General features: G+C 37.7%; 1 protein-coding gene across 1 annotated transcript in view; it reads right to left on the reverse strand.

Moving 5' to 3' along the window:
• Positions 1–3,025: 3,025 nt before the first annotated feature.
• Positions 3,026–12,629, reverse strand: part of LOC122526869 — a 47,815-nt gene continuing 38,211 nt past the window's right edge. The window contains exons 9-11 of the mRNA XM_043650482.1: positions 11,111–11,387; positions 5,692–5,833; positions 3,026–3,380 (exon numbers count right to left, since the gene is read on the reverse strand). Coding sequence (XP_043506417.1) covers positions 3,185–3,380; positions 5,692–5,833; positions 11,111–11,387 — 615 coding nt within the window. The 3' untranslated portion in view covers positions 3,026–3,184. The remainder of the gene's footprint in view (positions 3,381–5,691; positions 5,834–11,110; positions 11,388–12,629) is intronic.

Here is a 12,629-nt window from a genome sequence, read left to right on the forward strand (position 1 = left end):
CGTGCGTCTCTTTCTTTTTTCCCCCATATAATAATACGTCACTCCTCTACTTTTCTCTTTTTCTTTTTCTTTTTTTTTTTTTCTTTTTTATTTTAGTAAAACGTCGATTAATTACACTTTGACTTTCATCTCTGTTTCGACGAGGTTGCAGAAAAGAGACTATTTCGAGTATTTCTTCTTCTATCCGACGATAGCTTGTTCGTTTATTATACAAATCTTAACATCAACGTTAGACTGCTTACCCTCTGTATTAATTAATCGCATCGATCATTACCAGCCTTCCAATAATGTGCATATTTAATCGCAACTCTGATAAAATTTCAGTCTTTCTACGCGCTAATGCGAACGAAGTCTCAAAAATTTCCAAATTATTTCACGCGTGAACAGTGAACGCGTTTCTCCGTTATTCGTTCGCGAAAATCTCGACGAGGGATCGTTTAACTATACATATTTATTCGAACGCAATGAACGAAAGCTCGAAATGTTACCGAATGAATACATATATATATATAGATATATATTAAGTTTAATTGATAACGTCGAAGGTTCGTAATGATTCGACGAATCTCATAAAACACGGGACTTGTTTGTCGCGATTTTATTTAGATGTTTCAACAGGCATTAAAATCTCTCTGGTATCCGTTTCGCCGTGAAACAATGCAGTCTGCGCTATCGGTTGAGTATAAAAGGACATACGCGAAATAAATAACAGAATTTGCTGCGCCACACAGTCATAAACAGATTGTTATTTAGTATGTGGCACGCGAAATAAAGAGCACCGTTTCTGTACAAACAACGACAGCAACGTGGGCGACGCTGTGAGAACTTATGAGAATAGATGGAAACATTTTTCCGCAACGTTAGATGGTTTCTTTTCTTCAAATTCAATCAGCCCTGTCTCGTTTCATATCTTCTCCCATTTCATCGATAAATATATCAAACATTCACGTTCTAGTCCTTATTTCCGGTTTAATCTAACAATCAGTCGCGTTTCCGGAAGCAGGTCGAAACAACTTCAGTTGCGAAACGTTCGTTCGGAAAATTTTTCTCGCTTGTTATCATAGCTTTCGCTGACCAACTCGTCTCTTTTTCTTTATTGATCGAAGAATGGCAGAAAATTTCGACGAACTTCCGGAAGAACCCGTTAACAGTTACTCGAAACAGTGCCGCGGGCACTCGAAGCTCGTTCGTTAAAATACAATCTGTCTCCGTTTGCTTTGGGCTCGCGCCATATCTCACGATAAATCGTAATTTACAATAACGTCGTGGCGTTCTTAGGCGTAATAATTTCGCGATACTCTGTACAAATTCTAATCCTAACTCTATCCACGTATGTACAAGAACCTAGAATTATGTATAGAACCTTCCTCCTCTTACACGTTTACTTTGGCATTTTTACGTGTGAGTTTGATGTCACGTGGTTTCTCGCTAACTTCAAATCCGTGCATCGCGTATTTCAACCCCCCCTCCCCTCCCCCCGGTTTGTCTCTTCTCGTTACGTTTATACTCGCTAGATATTTATATTTATACGCGTTGGCAGGATGTGACGCTCGGGAAGAAACGTTTTCCTCCTCTTAATTCCGCAGAAGCTTTTTGAAGGATCTCGAATCTTTAAAAGAGTCCTCTGGTGGCTTTAAAATTTCGAAATCTACCCAAACACCTGCTACATGAAATGCAGAAAATACCGAAGACATAAGAAGTAAATACGGATTAAACTAAAACACCGCTCTAATCTGCCAGAAACGACCAAAAAACGTTATCAACTACCTGGAGGAGACCCAACTACTAGACCGGATATAAAGAGAAAATTCCAGCACGTCGCTAAAGACCACGTATAGTCGATGCGACTCTAAACCTCCATATATATATATATAAAAAGAAATTTCGAAATCTCGAGACGAGTCCTGGTGATTCTAAAACAACTTGAAGAAGAGACTCGAGAGATACGATCTCGTACGTTTCTTTGTGAACGTCTCACCCTGTATATAGATTTATGTATACGTATGTATATGTATGTATAATATGTACATGCTCTATTAGACTCTTACAGTTAAAACGAGTGGTATACACCGAGTGATTTGTAGTATATATATTTATATATATATATAATATATCTCTTTTTCTCTCTGTTTAATTTATTTTATATAATTCGACTAGAGCGTTGAATTCCAAAATTCGATTCTCGTTCTTTGCCAATTATCGTCTCCGTCCGGCTGTGCGTCAATTTTGTCCAATGAAATTTCAAGTGTGCGACTGCGTTAGCATCAGTACATTACGCTAAAACATCGGCGATGAAAAAATACCTTGGAGAATTTGGGCTACGTCGTTTTGGAATTCCCGTGTCCTTCGATTAGTGTTCGATGCTCTTGTCTCGCGCGAAATTAATCGAAATTAATTACGCGTTCTGTTACTCTGCCGTTTGTTCTGTGTCGATGAGTTCCCCATTCGCAATAAACTTTCACGAATCAATTGTTGAACGTTACCAACCAAAGTGACTCGAGGAAACGCGTTTCATTTGGTCGGTAATTATTTTCAAACAATATCCGTCCAATGTAAATACGCACGGCTCTCGCAGTAATTTCGTGGCAAACTGATATCAATATTTCATCGGAAATACGCTTCGAGAACTGGATGGTTGAGTTTTAAACTTTCAAATCTCAAGGAACTAACGTGAAACCATTATGACCATTAATTTACGGGATCGTCATTTCCGCTCTTTAAACACTTTGCTTAGTTTCTTAATTCTTCAGGGATCACTCAAGGATCTGATTTTGACGATTTAGATTTTTTAACTTCTCGCAAGTTCGAAAGTTATAACGATAACTTTTGCAGGCTTCAAACCGGTCAGATGTTAATTTTCACTCGTACAATAACTATGAAATTTAATCTTATTGAAACAGCATCTCGACAGAGATCGTCTCCAAAGAGTTAAACTCTGTGTTTATTTTTCTTCTTTCAGGAAACAATAGCTGAGAAGAATTTCTTTTTTCTTTTTTTTCTTTTTTTCGAGGAAACGCGAGCATCGTTCGTATATATTTAACGTGTGTGTTGTGTGTGTGCGCGCGGGCGTATGTATATGTACACGTAAATTGTACGCTAGTAGAAATCTTAGGCTCGTTCGCAATATTTTGTTTCTCATTGTGAACAGGAACGTGTACGAACACGGTCTGTCGAGTTGGTCCATTCAACAACCGACCGCGTAAGCGAGGAGCATCGCGAACAGAATTAGGATTCGCATTTCCCGTGGCCCGTTTCCGGCTGAGGAGCTGAGCACGTGATTCGGTGCCGGCGATGGCCCGCTCTTGTGCGTATTTGCGATTACCGACTGGCTCCGCCATTTCATCGTGTATTCCGGCGCTGTCCTTCCCAGAGCCTGTAATCTGCGAACAGGTACAACGACAATGCTACAGAATCTGGCAATTATTCGACTCGTTGTTAACTTACGAGGCCACGTTTTGCGAACCCGCCACGTTTTATATTATTAAAGGGGTATTCCCTGGTAATCCGGCTTGAAAAAATCGACTTCTTTGGGATTCTTTTTCTAAGGAAACCATGATACATTTTCGCGCGCAGATTTATTCATACTTAAAGAGTATTTATAATTTTTTTTTTAACGAAATTAATGAAAGTTGTAGAAATTATATAGCCTTAAATAAAGCATGTTCGAATGGCTGACTGTGATCCCGGTCCAGGTTATTTGAAATTAAAAAATCAGAATGCATTCTTAAATTGGTATAGATATGGCTATCGCATGAACCACGGAAACAGCGAAATTTCGAAGATTAAAGAAATGGCATCATTTTGAAGTTAAAATATCGATTTTCATTGTGCCTTTTTCGCCGTTTGTGTGGTAAAAGAAAATAGAAAGAAACATCAGATTTTGAAATCCGTGGTTCATGCGATAAAGGTACGTCCGGTGAGGATCTCCACCAAATTTCAAGTCAATCGGTCAACTAAAACGTGAGATATCCCGTCAGCCAGTTTAAAAAAATATGGATTTGAGAAAAAACGCAAAAAATAGAATATTATAAAATAGTAATAATATAAAAATAAATAATAATATTACAAAATAGAATATTTTTGGAGAACAAACACATTTGAAGTTTTTGTTAGCCGTTGTACAAAAATATGCGAGCAGTACACCGTTTCCTTTAAACATCTATAACTTTGCTAATTTTGCAAATTCAAACAAATCCTTTTGCATAGACATTTTCGAAAGCATATACTTTGAGAAAATGTAAAAAAAGAATTGATTTTTTTAAAGCCGGATTACCAGAATACTCCCTTAAGAACAGGATAAATGCTTGTATTTGCAACATAATTGGACAGTTCATATTTATTCGACATTCGGACGGAAACATAAGGAGCACGCGTTTCAATTTAAAATCCTCTCTTTAAATTCACTCAATTTTTATTCTCTTTTTTCGAAAAAATTGACGTTGCCCACGATTGTTGTGCTTCGAAAGAATCAAAGTATAAGGACGAAACGGTTGCAGAACACTTTGAAAAATGAGAGATATATTTGCAATGATCAATGTTAGCCTCTTCAACGGGCAAGTAAAACGACCACGCAGAAGACGAACAAAGGGAACGATCTTTCCGAGTTTCTTTGCGTTTTCGAAGTAACGTATTTCCCTGCAACGCATCGCCATTCTCGACTCTCCATCAGAAGCGAGCCGGAACGCTGTATGTATTCTGATTCGCGAGAAGCGAAAACAAAACGATATCTCTCGTCAGACTTATAAGCGGAGCATCGTACGAGGAATTCCTTTTCGCGGATTTTCGTACGTTGAGGAAACGTCAATAGAGAAACCGTGACACACGTAATCTCCGCGAGACTTATCCGGCTTCGAAGCCCGATTCCGCACAGCGGTGTGTGCGTTGGACAAATCTTTCCGCGCAATCGATTTTTAAGTATGAAAACCAATCTTCGTCCAATATAATTCAGAAGAAAATGTCGCGAATTTCCGGCTGATCGGAGCAAGGATAACTTATGGGGGGTATTCTAGTGTAACTTTTGAACAAAATCGATTTGTTTTCTTGCATATTCTTCTAAGAGCACAGTTTCAAAAATAAACCTCTATAACTTTACGTGTGAACTCTTAAAATTAACGAAGTTATGATTGTTTGAGGGACGTCATTGTTACCGCAATGCTAAACTTTAAAGGCATTTTTCTGGAAACTATGTTTGAAACGGTGTCCATGATATCTCAAAATCTACTCGACCAATTGACTCAAAATTTTAAGTACGCATTTTAAGTACATGTGTGACTATAGCCCTTACCAGAAGCAACCAAAAAATTTTATTTTTTATATTTCTTTAGGCTTCCGGAGTTTAACAAAAGCATGCAAAAATCGACAATCGAATTTCAAAGTATCGCCACTTTTTTCAATTACCGATTTTTTTCTTTTCTTTTGGTACCTGTTATAGCGAAACTAATTGAGGAACATTCACGTTTTTTTTTACTTCTGACAAGCAGAATGACCGGAATCATGGACACCGTGAGACGACCTTGTTTCAGAGTATGCAGTGCCACTAATTTTAACTTTTTTCGTCCCAAAAAATTTCAAAACGTCGTTGAAATACGTACGAATAAATCTTGTCAATTTGACTGCAAAAGGTGTAATAGTTTCTTTGCAGAAAATTCCCTAACAAAATTAAAAAAACACGCACTTTACGCTAGAACTCACCTAACCACCACAGTGTTGGTTTTCCACGGGAGGGTGAAATTTTTGTGCGTGTTCCTCGAGCAGAATGTGTACAGTCTGGGTCCAGCTGGATCGCCGTTCTTGCTGTACTCGTGTATCGTTAAGTTCCAGGCGGTGCACGGACCTAAAGGGAAAGAAAGACAGACAAGAAAAGGAGAAACGAGAAGTTGAGAAAATCAAAAAAAAAAAAAAAATTGAGAAAATCGAAAGAACAGAAGAGTCATGGAGTGATTACACAGATGGGCTGTTTTGTTTTCTGGAAAGAATCGAGTGGATGGTTTTTTTTTTTGGGAGGGTGCAAACTTATTTTTCGTTGCAATTTTTGCGCGCCATTGTGCTTCTGAAATTTGGGATTTCTTTGTCAAAACGTTTCCGTGAAAAAACGTCACGGAGATTATTCTGTTTTATACTCTGTCGAAATTTTATTTCGTGTTTATCTATGCAAAAGATATTTTCAACACTGGAACTACCAAAGCGGTCAAAATGACCAATTTATAATTTTTTAGAGTAACTTTGCGAATTTACAATGTTACATTTTTGCAGAAATTCGAGTGGTAAAGTATATGGAATAAAAGCTCGTGTTCACTATCGTATTGTTGGATGACCAGAAGATATTTTCAACACTGGAACTGTCAAAACAGTTAAAATGACCAATTTATAATTTTCTAGAGTAACTTTGCGAATTTACAATGTTACATTTTTGCAGAAATTCGAGTGGTGAAGTATATGGAATAAAAGCTCGTGTTCACTATCGTATTGTTGGATGACCAACTCGGACAATATCTATTTAATTGAATTTATGCAAATACTGACAATGAGCTAGCAACTGTTCACATAAAAGTGGACTGTGAATAGTTAGTTATAAGGGCAAGGACCCAATAGTTGGTCATCTATGCTCCTTCCCCTTCCACTTGACGATAACCAAATATATATATAAGGACATGTTTTAGAAACATTCGATAGCATAAAACATTCTAAATAATTATAGAGATATTCTATATCATTAAGAGCATAAAACATTCTAAATCATCATAGAGACATTCTATATCATTAAAAGCATCAAACATTCTAAATCATTCTACATTACATTCAAGAGCATTAAACATTGTATAACATTCTCTTTCATTCTATTTCATACACGACCACGACTGTAAGGGAATAAACTCTTCTAAATTGCAAGCGCGTTGAATCCATTACACGGAATCCAACAGTATTATAAATCTTTTCCTATTCCTTGTTCTTCTAATTTCTTTTTTTGACGCAATTTTTGTACATTAATCCTCGGCTAATTCTAGTTGTCACGCTCCGGCCGCAGTTCAAATTCTGGTAATTGAAAATTGATTCTCGGCCGTCGAATGTGTTTTCAAACACCGGGGGATGACAAGGGGATATATTTGTCGAATCGTCATCGAGAACGTTCGTTTTTCACGTGCGGCCGTGTCACCAGACGCGAGAAACGAAACGCATCCCCGGACAACCAATTAAGGGAGGTCGTTTCACAATTAATTGCCGCGGATACAGCATTTGACGCGCCGGTGAAAAGGATCGGATCGACTATCGATGTCCCGGCAATCATCGAGGCCCAGCGTATAATTGGAGGCGATTGCTCCGCTAACGTATTCGAGACTATAATTTTCGCGCGTTTCTCTACGTATTACATTCCGTTTCTTCTTTTTCTTTTTCTTTTTTTTTTTTTTTTTTTTACTTCCTTTCACTTTCTTCGGCGTCATTCATGGTTCGACAAATTTTTGTTTCATTTGCAAAACTGTTTTGTATTTTGCTGCATTGAAAACAAAAACTGAACGAGTATATCGAAGAAGCGTGGAAAATAATACACAGACACACACACATACACGCATACACGGAAATACCCGGTAGACTTTCGCTATTTTTTGGTTTTATTTTATTTTATTCCTTCTTTTTATTTTTTGGCCCGCGTACGTGTTTTCTGTTTGTTGTTGCTTTACGAATGATAAATCTATCCCGGGAAGAGGAACAGGGAAACAGTTTCTCGTTTTTTTGGTCATACGCGTAGTTCACGACCCCTTTCAATGATTTCCACGAAATGTTTGAATATCAATGGCTTGAAAAAAATTTCAACTCTTGACGCATGCAAATCGCGAATCGCCCCATCCCTCTTTTTCTCGTTTTACAGTTTGCACCCAGGGATTTGTCGTATATACACACACACACACACACACACACACACACACACACACACACACACACACACACACACGCACGCACATATATATATTTTTTTTCAGTCGATGGATCAACGTGAGTTTCCGAGTTTCCCTGGACGAGGAAACCTAATGCACAGCTCGGTGCTGTTGTATTTTTCGCGGTGCATGCAGCCTTGGCAAATTCCGATCAAAATTTTGATGAAAGACAGGCAGAATATTGCGTTTCCAACGTCATCGTTTTTCCGTTCTAATCAATATCTAATTTGGGTCCCGTTTCTTTCGTTTCGGCTGCTCCCATTTTGCCGTGCCGGTTTGTTAGTCAGTAGTTCGCTGCGAATTGGTTATTTCCCCTCCAATTTTTAGATTTAATATTCTCTTTGATTTTCTTGGTTGAATTTCAATTTTTCCCGAGCAAGTAGTACAAAGCCATTGATCAAAATCAAAGAAGATTCGTTTAATTGAAACACGAAGTTTCGTAATTGTATGAAAATTTAACTTGTCACAGGAACTCGCTAAAAAGTCTCTTAGTATCTTATATATTTATCTTATACATTTTCAATGATATATTATATTTTTATTTTATTTATATATATTTTTTATATATAAATATTTATATATATATTTTACATATATATTTATTATATATTTTCCTGTATATAATATAAGTATCTTATATATTTTCAAATTCTAAACAATGACTGACAGTACGTCTGCATTTATACATTTCAAATCAAACTCCTATAAGAAAAAAAAAAATCGACTTACACACGAACGTTCCAAGAAAGGAGAAGAAAATATTGGCCACTCAGTAATCACAAAGATGAAATGAAATACGCTTTTAAAGTTATCAAAAAAAAAAAAAAAAAAAAAAAAAAAACCACCTTCTATACAGCGTTTAAACGCACTTATGTACATTTATGTTGCAGAGGACCGAGTCGCTCTTACTCAGTAAATACATCGTTTGCGAAACGTTGGAAGTTCGGTGGTGTCGAGGAATCTGGCTGGAATAAAAGGAAACATTATCGAGCTCGATGGACACCGAGGGACAGAGAGAGAGACTGACTCTCGAAGAATCCCTCGTGCGCGAGAGTCATTTCTGAGGCTGACTCGCTGCAACTGAGTCGCTGCTTCGTTCCTTTGCAACGGTTGGTCGTTGGGGCGCCAGAAAAGACCAAGAAGCACCGGCAGAAAGAGGAAATCGAGGGAGAAAGGGAAACGAAACGCTTTAAAGACCGGTTCTCTCACTCTGTGTCTCTCGTTGTCCTGCCGCGTCCAATAGTCTCTTTAATCTCCAGTTCTGTCCGCCATTCGTTCTTCAGCCAACCTTTTCACCCTCTTCCTCCCCCCGCCCCCTCCCCCCTTTGCGGAAGAACCCCCGTTCCACCGATCTTTCTCCTCTTTTGTTTACCCCGTTTGCTTTCGTTCGTTCGCTGGCCTTTTTCCGCCCTCCGATTCGCACCCGTGACAGACTGAATGGCGCGGATCGAAACGCCAAGCGGAACAGCTAAGGCACGAATTGAACGAAAAATTGTCGCTGGATGACCAGGATGACGGGACAAAGCGTCGCCTCGGTAGGTAACTGCCTTTGATTCGTCGTAGGTGAATCGTCTACGACGAACCCTTCAGTTTCAGAGAGGATTGAGAATTCGAGAGACACAAGTTTCGCTGGTTCTTCAGTTTGCTTCCTGATGCTTTTAACCCCTTGCGCTGGAGTGATGTGCCACGCACGTCGAGAGTCTTTTTGTGTCCCAAAATTGCAACATTTTCTCAGTTTTAAGTGTATTTAAATTCAGTATATTCAATGTAGTTGTTTATTATAATTATAAATACAATAATAATTTTAATTGTATTAATATATAATTATAATTATTATTATATTTATTATAATTGTAATTATTTTAAGTATGTTTAAACGTAACTCAGACAAAACAAATGATTAGTATATTACTTCTTAATAATTTCTATCCAGTGATGTCACACCGACGAGTGTCAAAAGAAAAAGAAAGCGATTTAGTAAAAGGAAGAAACTTAAATATACTCAAAATAATAATAATAATAATAATAATTTTAATTATATTATTATGTAATATAATTATTATTATATTTATTAAAATTATAATTATTTTAAATAATTGTAATTATAATTATAATAATAATTTTAATTATATTATTATGTAATATAATAATTATTATATTTATTATAATTATAATTATTTCAAAAATAATTATAGTTATAATTATAATTATTTTAAATAATTGTAGTTATAATTATAATAATAATTTTAATTATATTATTATATAATTATTATTACATTTATTATAATTATAATTAGTTTAAGTATGTTTAAATGTAGGCAAAACAAATGATAAGTATATTACTTCTTAGTAATTTCTATCAAGATGTCATACCAACGAGTTTAAAAGAAAAAGAAAGCGACGAGTTATTGTATACGGTATTGGTCACTCGTTATGGTCCGCGAACAGTTGCCAGCGCAAGGGGTTAAAATTGACACTGTCTGAGTTTTTTGGGGATAGCGGGGAGAGAGAATTGGGATATTGTCAGATTTATTTGACACGGTCGAAGGGATCTTAATGCAATTTCGAAATTAAATTTTGATAACACGGAATTGTGGAATGGATCCAACGTATTTGAAGCAAGTTAAAATTCGCGAGAACCAAAATCGAAAACCAGTTCGTTCTTATAAACTGTCCATTTCAAGAATATACAAGCTTTTTCTTTTTAATTAAGTGACAATTGGGCATTTGTTTGAAGGGATCTTACCATCTCAAAATCAAGTTTCGACAATACGGAATTTTGGAATGGATCCAACGTGTTGAATCTTAAAGTTGTATCAAGTTATAAATTTGCGAGAACCAAAATCGACCAGTTCGCTCTTTAATTAACTGTCCATTTCACAAATATAGAAGTTCCTCTATCAACCGAGTAACAATTGGGTATTTGTTTGAACAAGGTCGAATCAATCTTAATATTCGAGACGGGATGAGAAAATCAAAATCAATGTGAAATCTTGAAGTTCATCGGCAACAGAGTGGACCTCCAAGTTGCTGATATTCAAAAATTTCCAAGGACTAAAGCCTACGAAAGATTTAGTTCAACCAATTTCCTTTTAACTAAACCAATTAACTAACGACTCGAGAGTGAATGTTTCAGAATGTGAACGTTTCGTATAAGAACGACATGAGAGATCTCTTACGGCTCTGGGTAGATTTCACTTCGATGGTCAGCTGTCGATCCGTCAATGAGTCCAAGATCCACGTGCACTTCTGTTGGTAATACTGATTGAGCTTCAAACCGCTGCTGGCCAGGTCACCGCCGTTCACCTCGCCCTCCGGCTTGGTCGTTGTGTGATAACCGCAGTAACTGTCCTTGATAAACTCGTAAGCCGCGCGGAAATTGAGGCCTGCCTTCGAGGACCTCGACCATTCGATGTACACGGGCGTCCAGCTACGGATACCGACCGGTAGCCAGTCCTGAGGGACACACACACACACACACACCAGTGACGTGTATATTTTGCCTGGCCGGTGGATTGCAAAGTTTATTTAACAGTCTCATCATGCAACAATATTAACACTGTAAATTAAACAGGAATATTCACAACGAAAATCTATTATCGGGATCACAGAGAGGGAATTAATATCCTGCGATATAAAATTCGTTTATTCATTGCGAGATGTAATTTATGTTAATGGCAGCTCTCTCTCTCACTTTCTCGGAGAGTTATCGAGGGTTGTTTGCTTGATTAAAAAGTATCGGCGAGAATAAATAGTGGGATTTTCGCGCGGATGTTTATCCAGTCTGGTTTATCGTTGCTTGATGTTCTCCACACGTTGTATTTTCATAAATTAACGAGCCGCTATTCTCGCGAAATTCTTGACTCGCGGTGTTTGGCAACGGGGGTGGGGAAGGTTAAAGTAATAAATTTGTTTTTCTCCACTGTTTCCTGATCTTACGAAACTTCGATGAGATTCTAAGAGATGTAGAATTATGAATATTCGAATTATGTTTATTGTAATTAGTCAAAGTAGCAAATTTCTTCTTTCCCCATTGTTTCCTGACGAAAGTCTGATGAGATTCCACGAATATTCCAAATACTTGTGAGTTGTATTTACTGGAAAACAGAGAAATTCGATTTTAAACCGAAAAAGTGGAACTGCCGCTCACGTTATTGTTGCACGAAGTGAAGGTAGTAAATTAGAAAGTAAGTTATCAGTTGTCGCAGTCATCCGTAACGAGGAAGAAGCAACGTCGCGAGACAACACGTTTCAGGACATCGAAAAGCGCAAGATTCTCGAAAGATTGACACAAACATATCGCGCGTTCCGTTCTCTGTGGATGGCAGTTAGCAAAGGGATGACAGTTAGCAAATCAGTTCGACAAAGGGCCCTCTTCCTCCCCCCTCCTCCACCGCCCTCGCTCGATTCTCCGAAAAACAATTTCTCCCCTTTTGTCTCACGTTGTCTACTTTCGCCCGGTACATGCCCGGGCATTATTTGTTTTATTCAGCGGCCGGTGAAATCGTTCGAAGTAATTCCACGCCGGTTGATGGAATAGATGTTGAATAGAAACGGCAGAGAGCATTCAATGCCCCGCCAATACAATCGGCGAGGGGGCCGTTTGTCCGTGAATGAAAGTTGAATGAAACGGTGACAGTCGAACGTGAGCGGCAGAAATAAAATGCGGTGGGTGGAAGGTGAAGGAAATAAAAAAAA

The sequence above is a fragment of the Frieseomelitta varia genome, unplaced genomic scaffold (genome assembly GCF_011392965.1).
Source record: "Frieseomelitta varia isolate USP_RPSP 00005682 unplaced genomic scaffold, Fvar_1.2 scaffold_201, whole genome shotgun sequence".
NCBI lineage: Eukaryota > Metazoa > Arthropoda > Insecta > Hymenoptera > Apidae > Frieseomelitta > Frieseomelitta varia.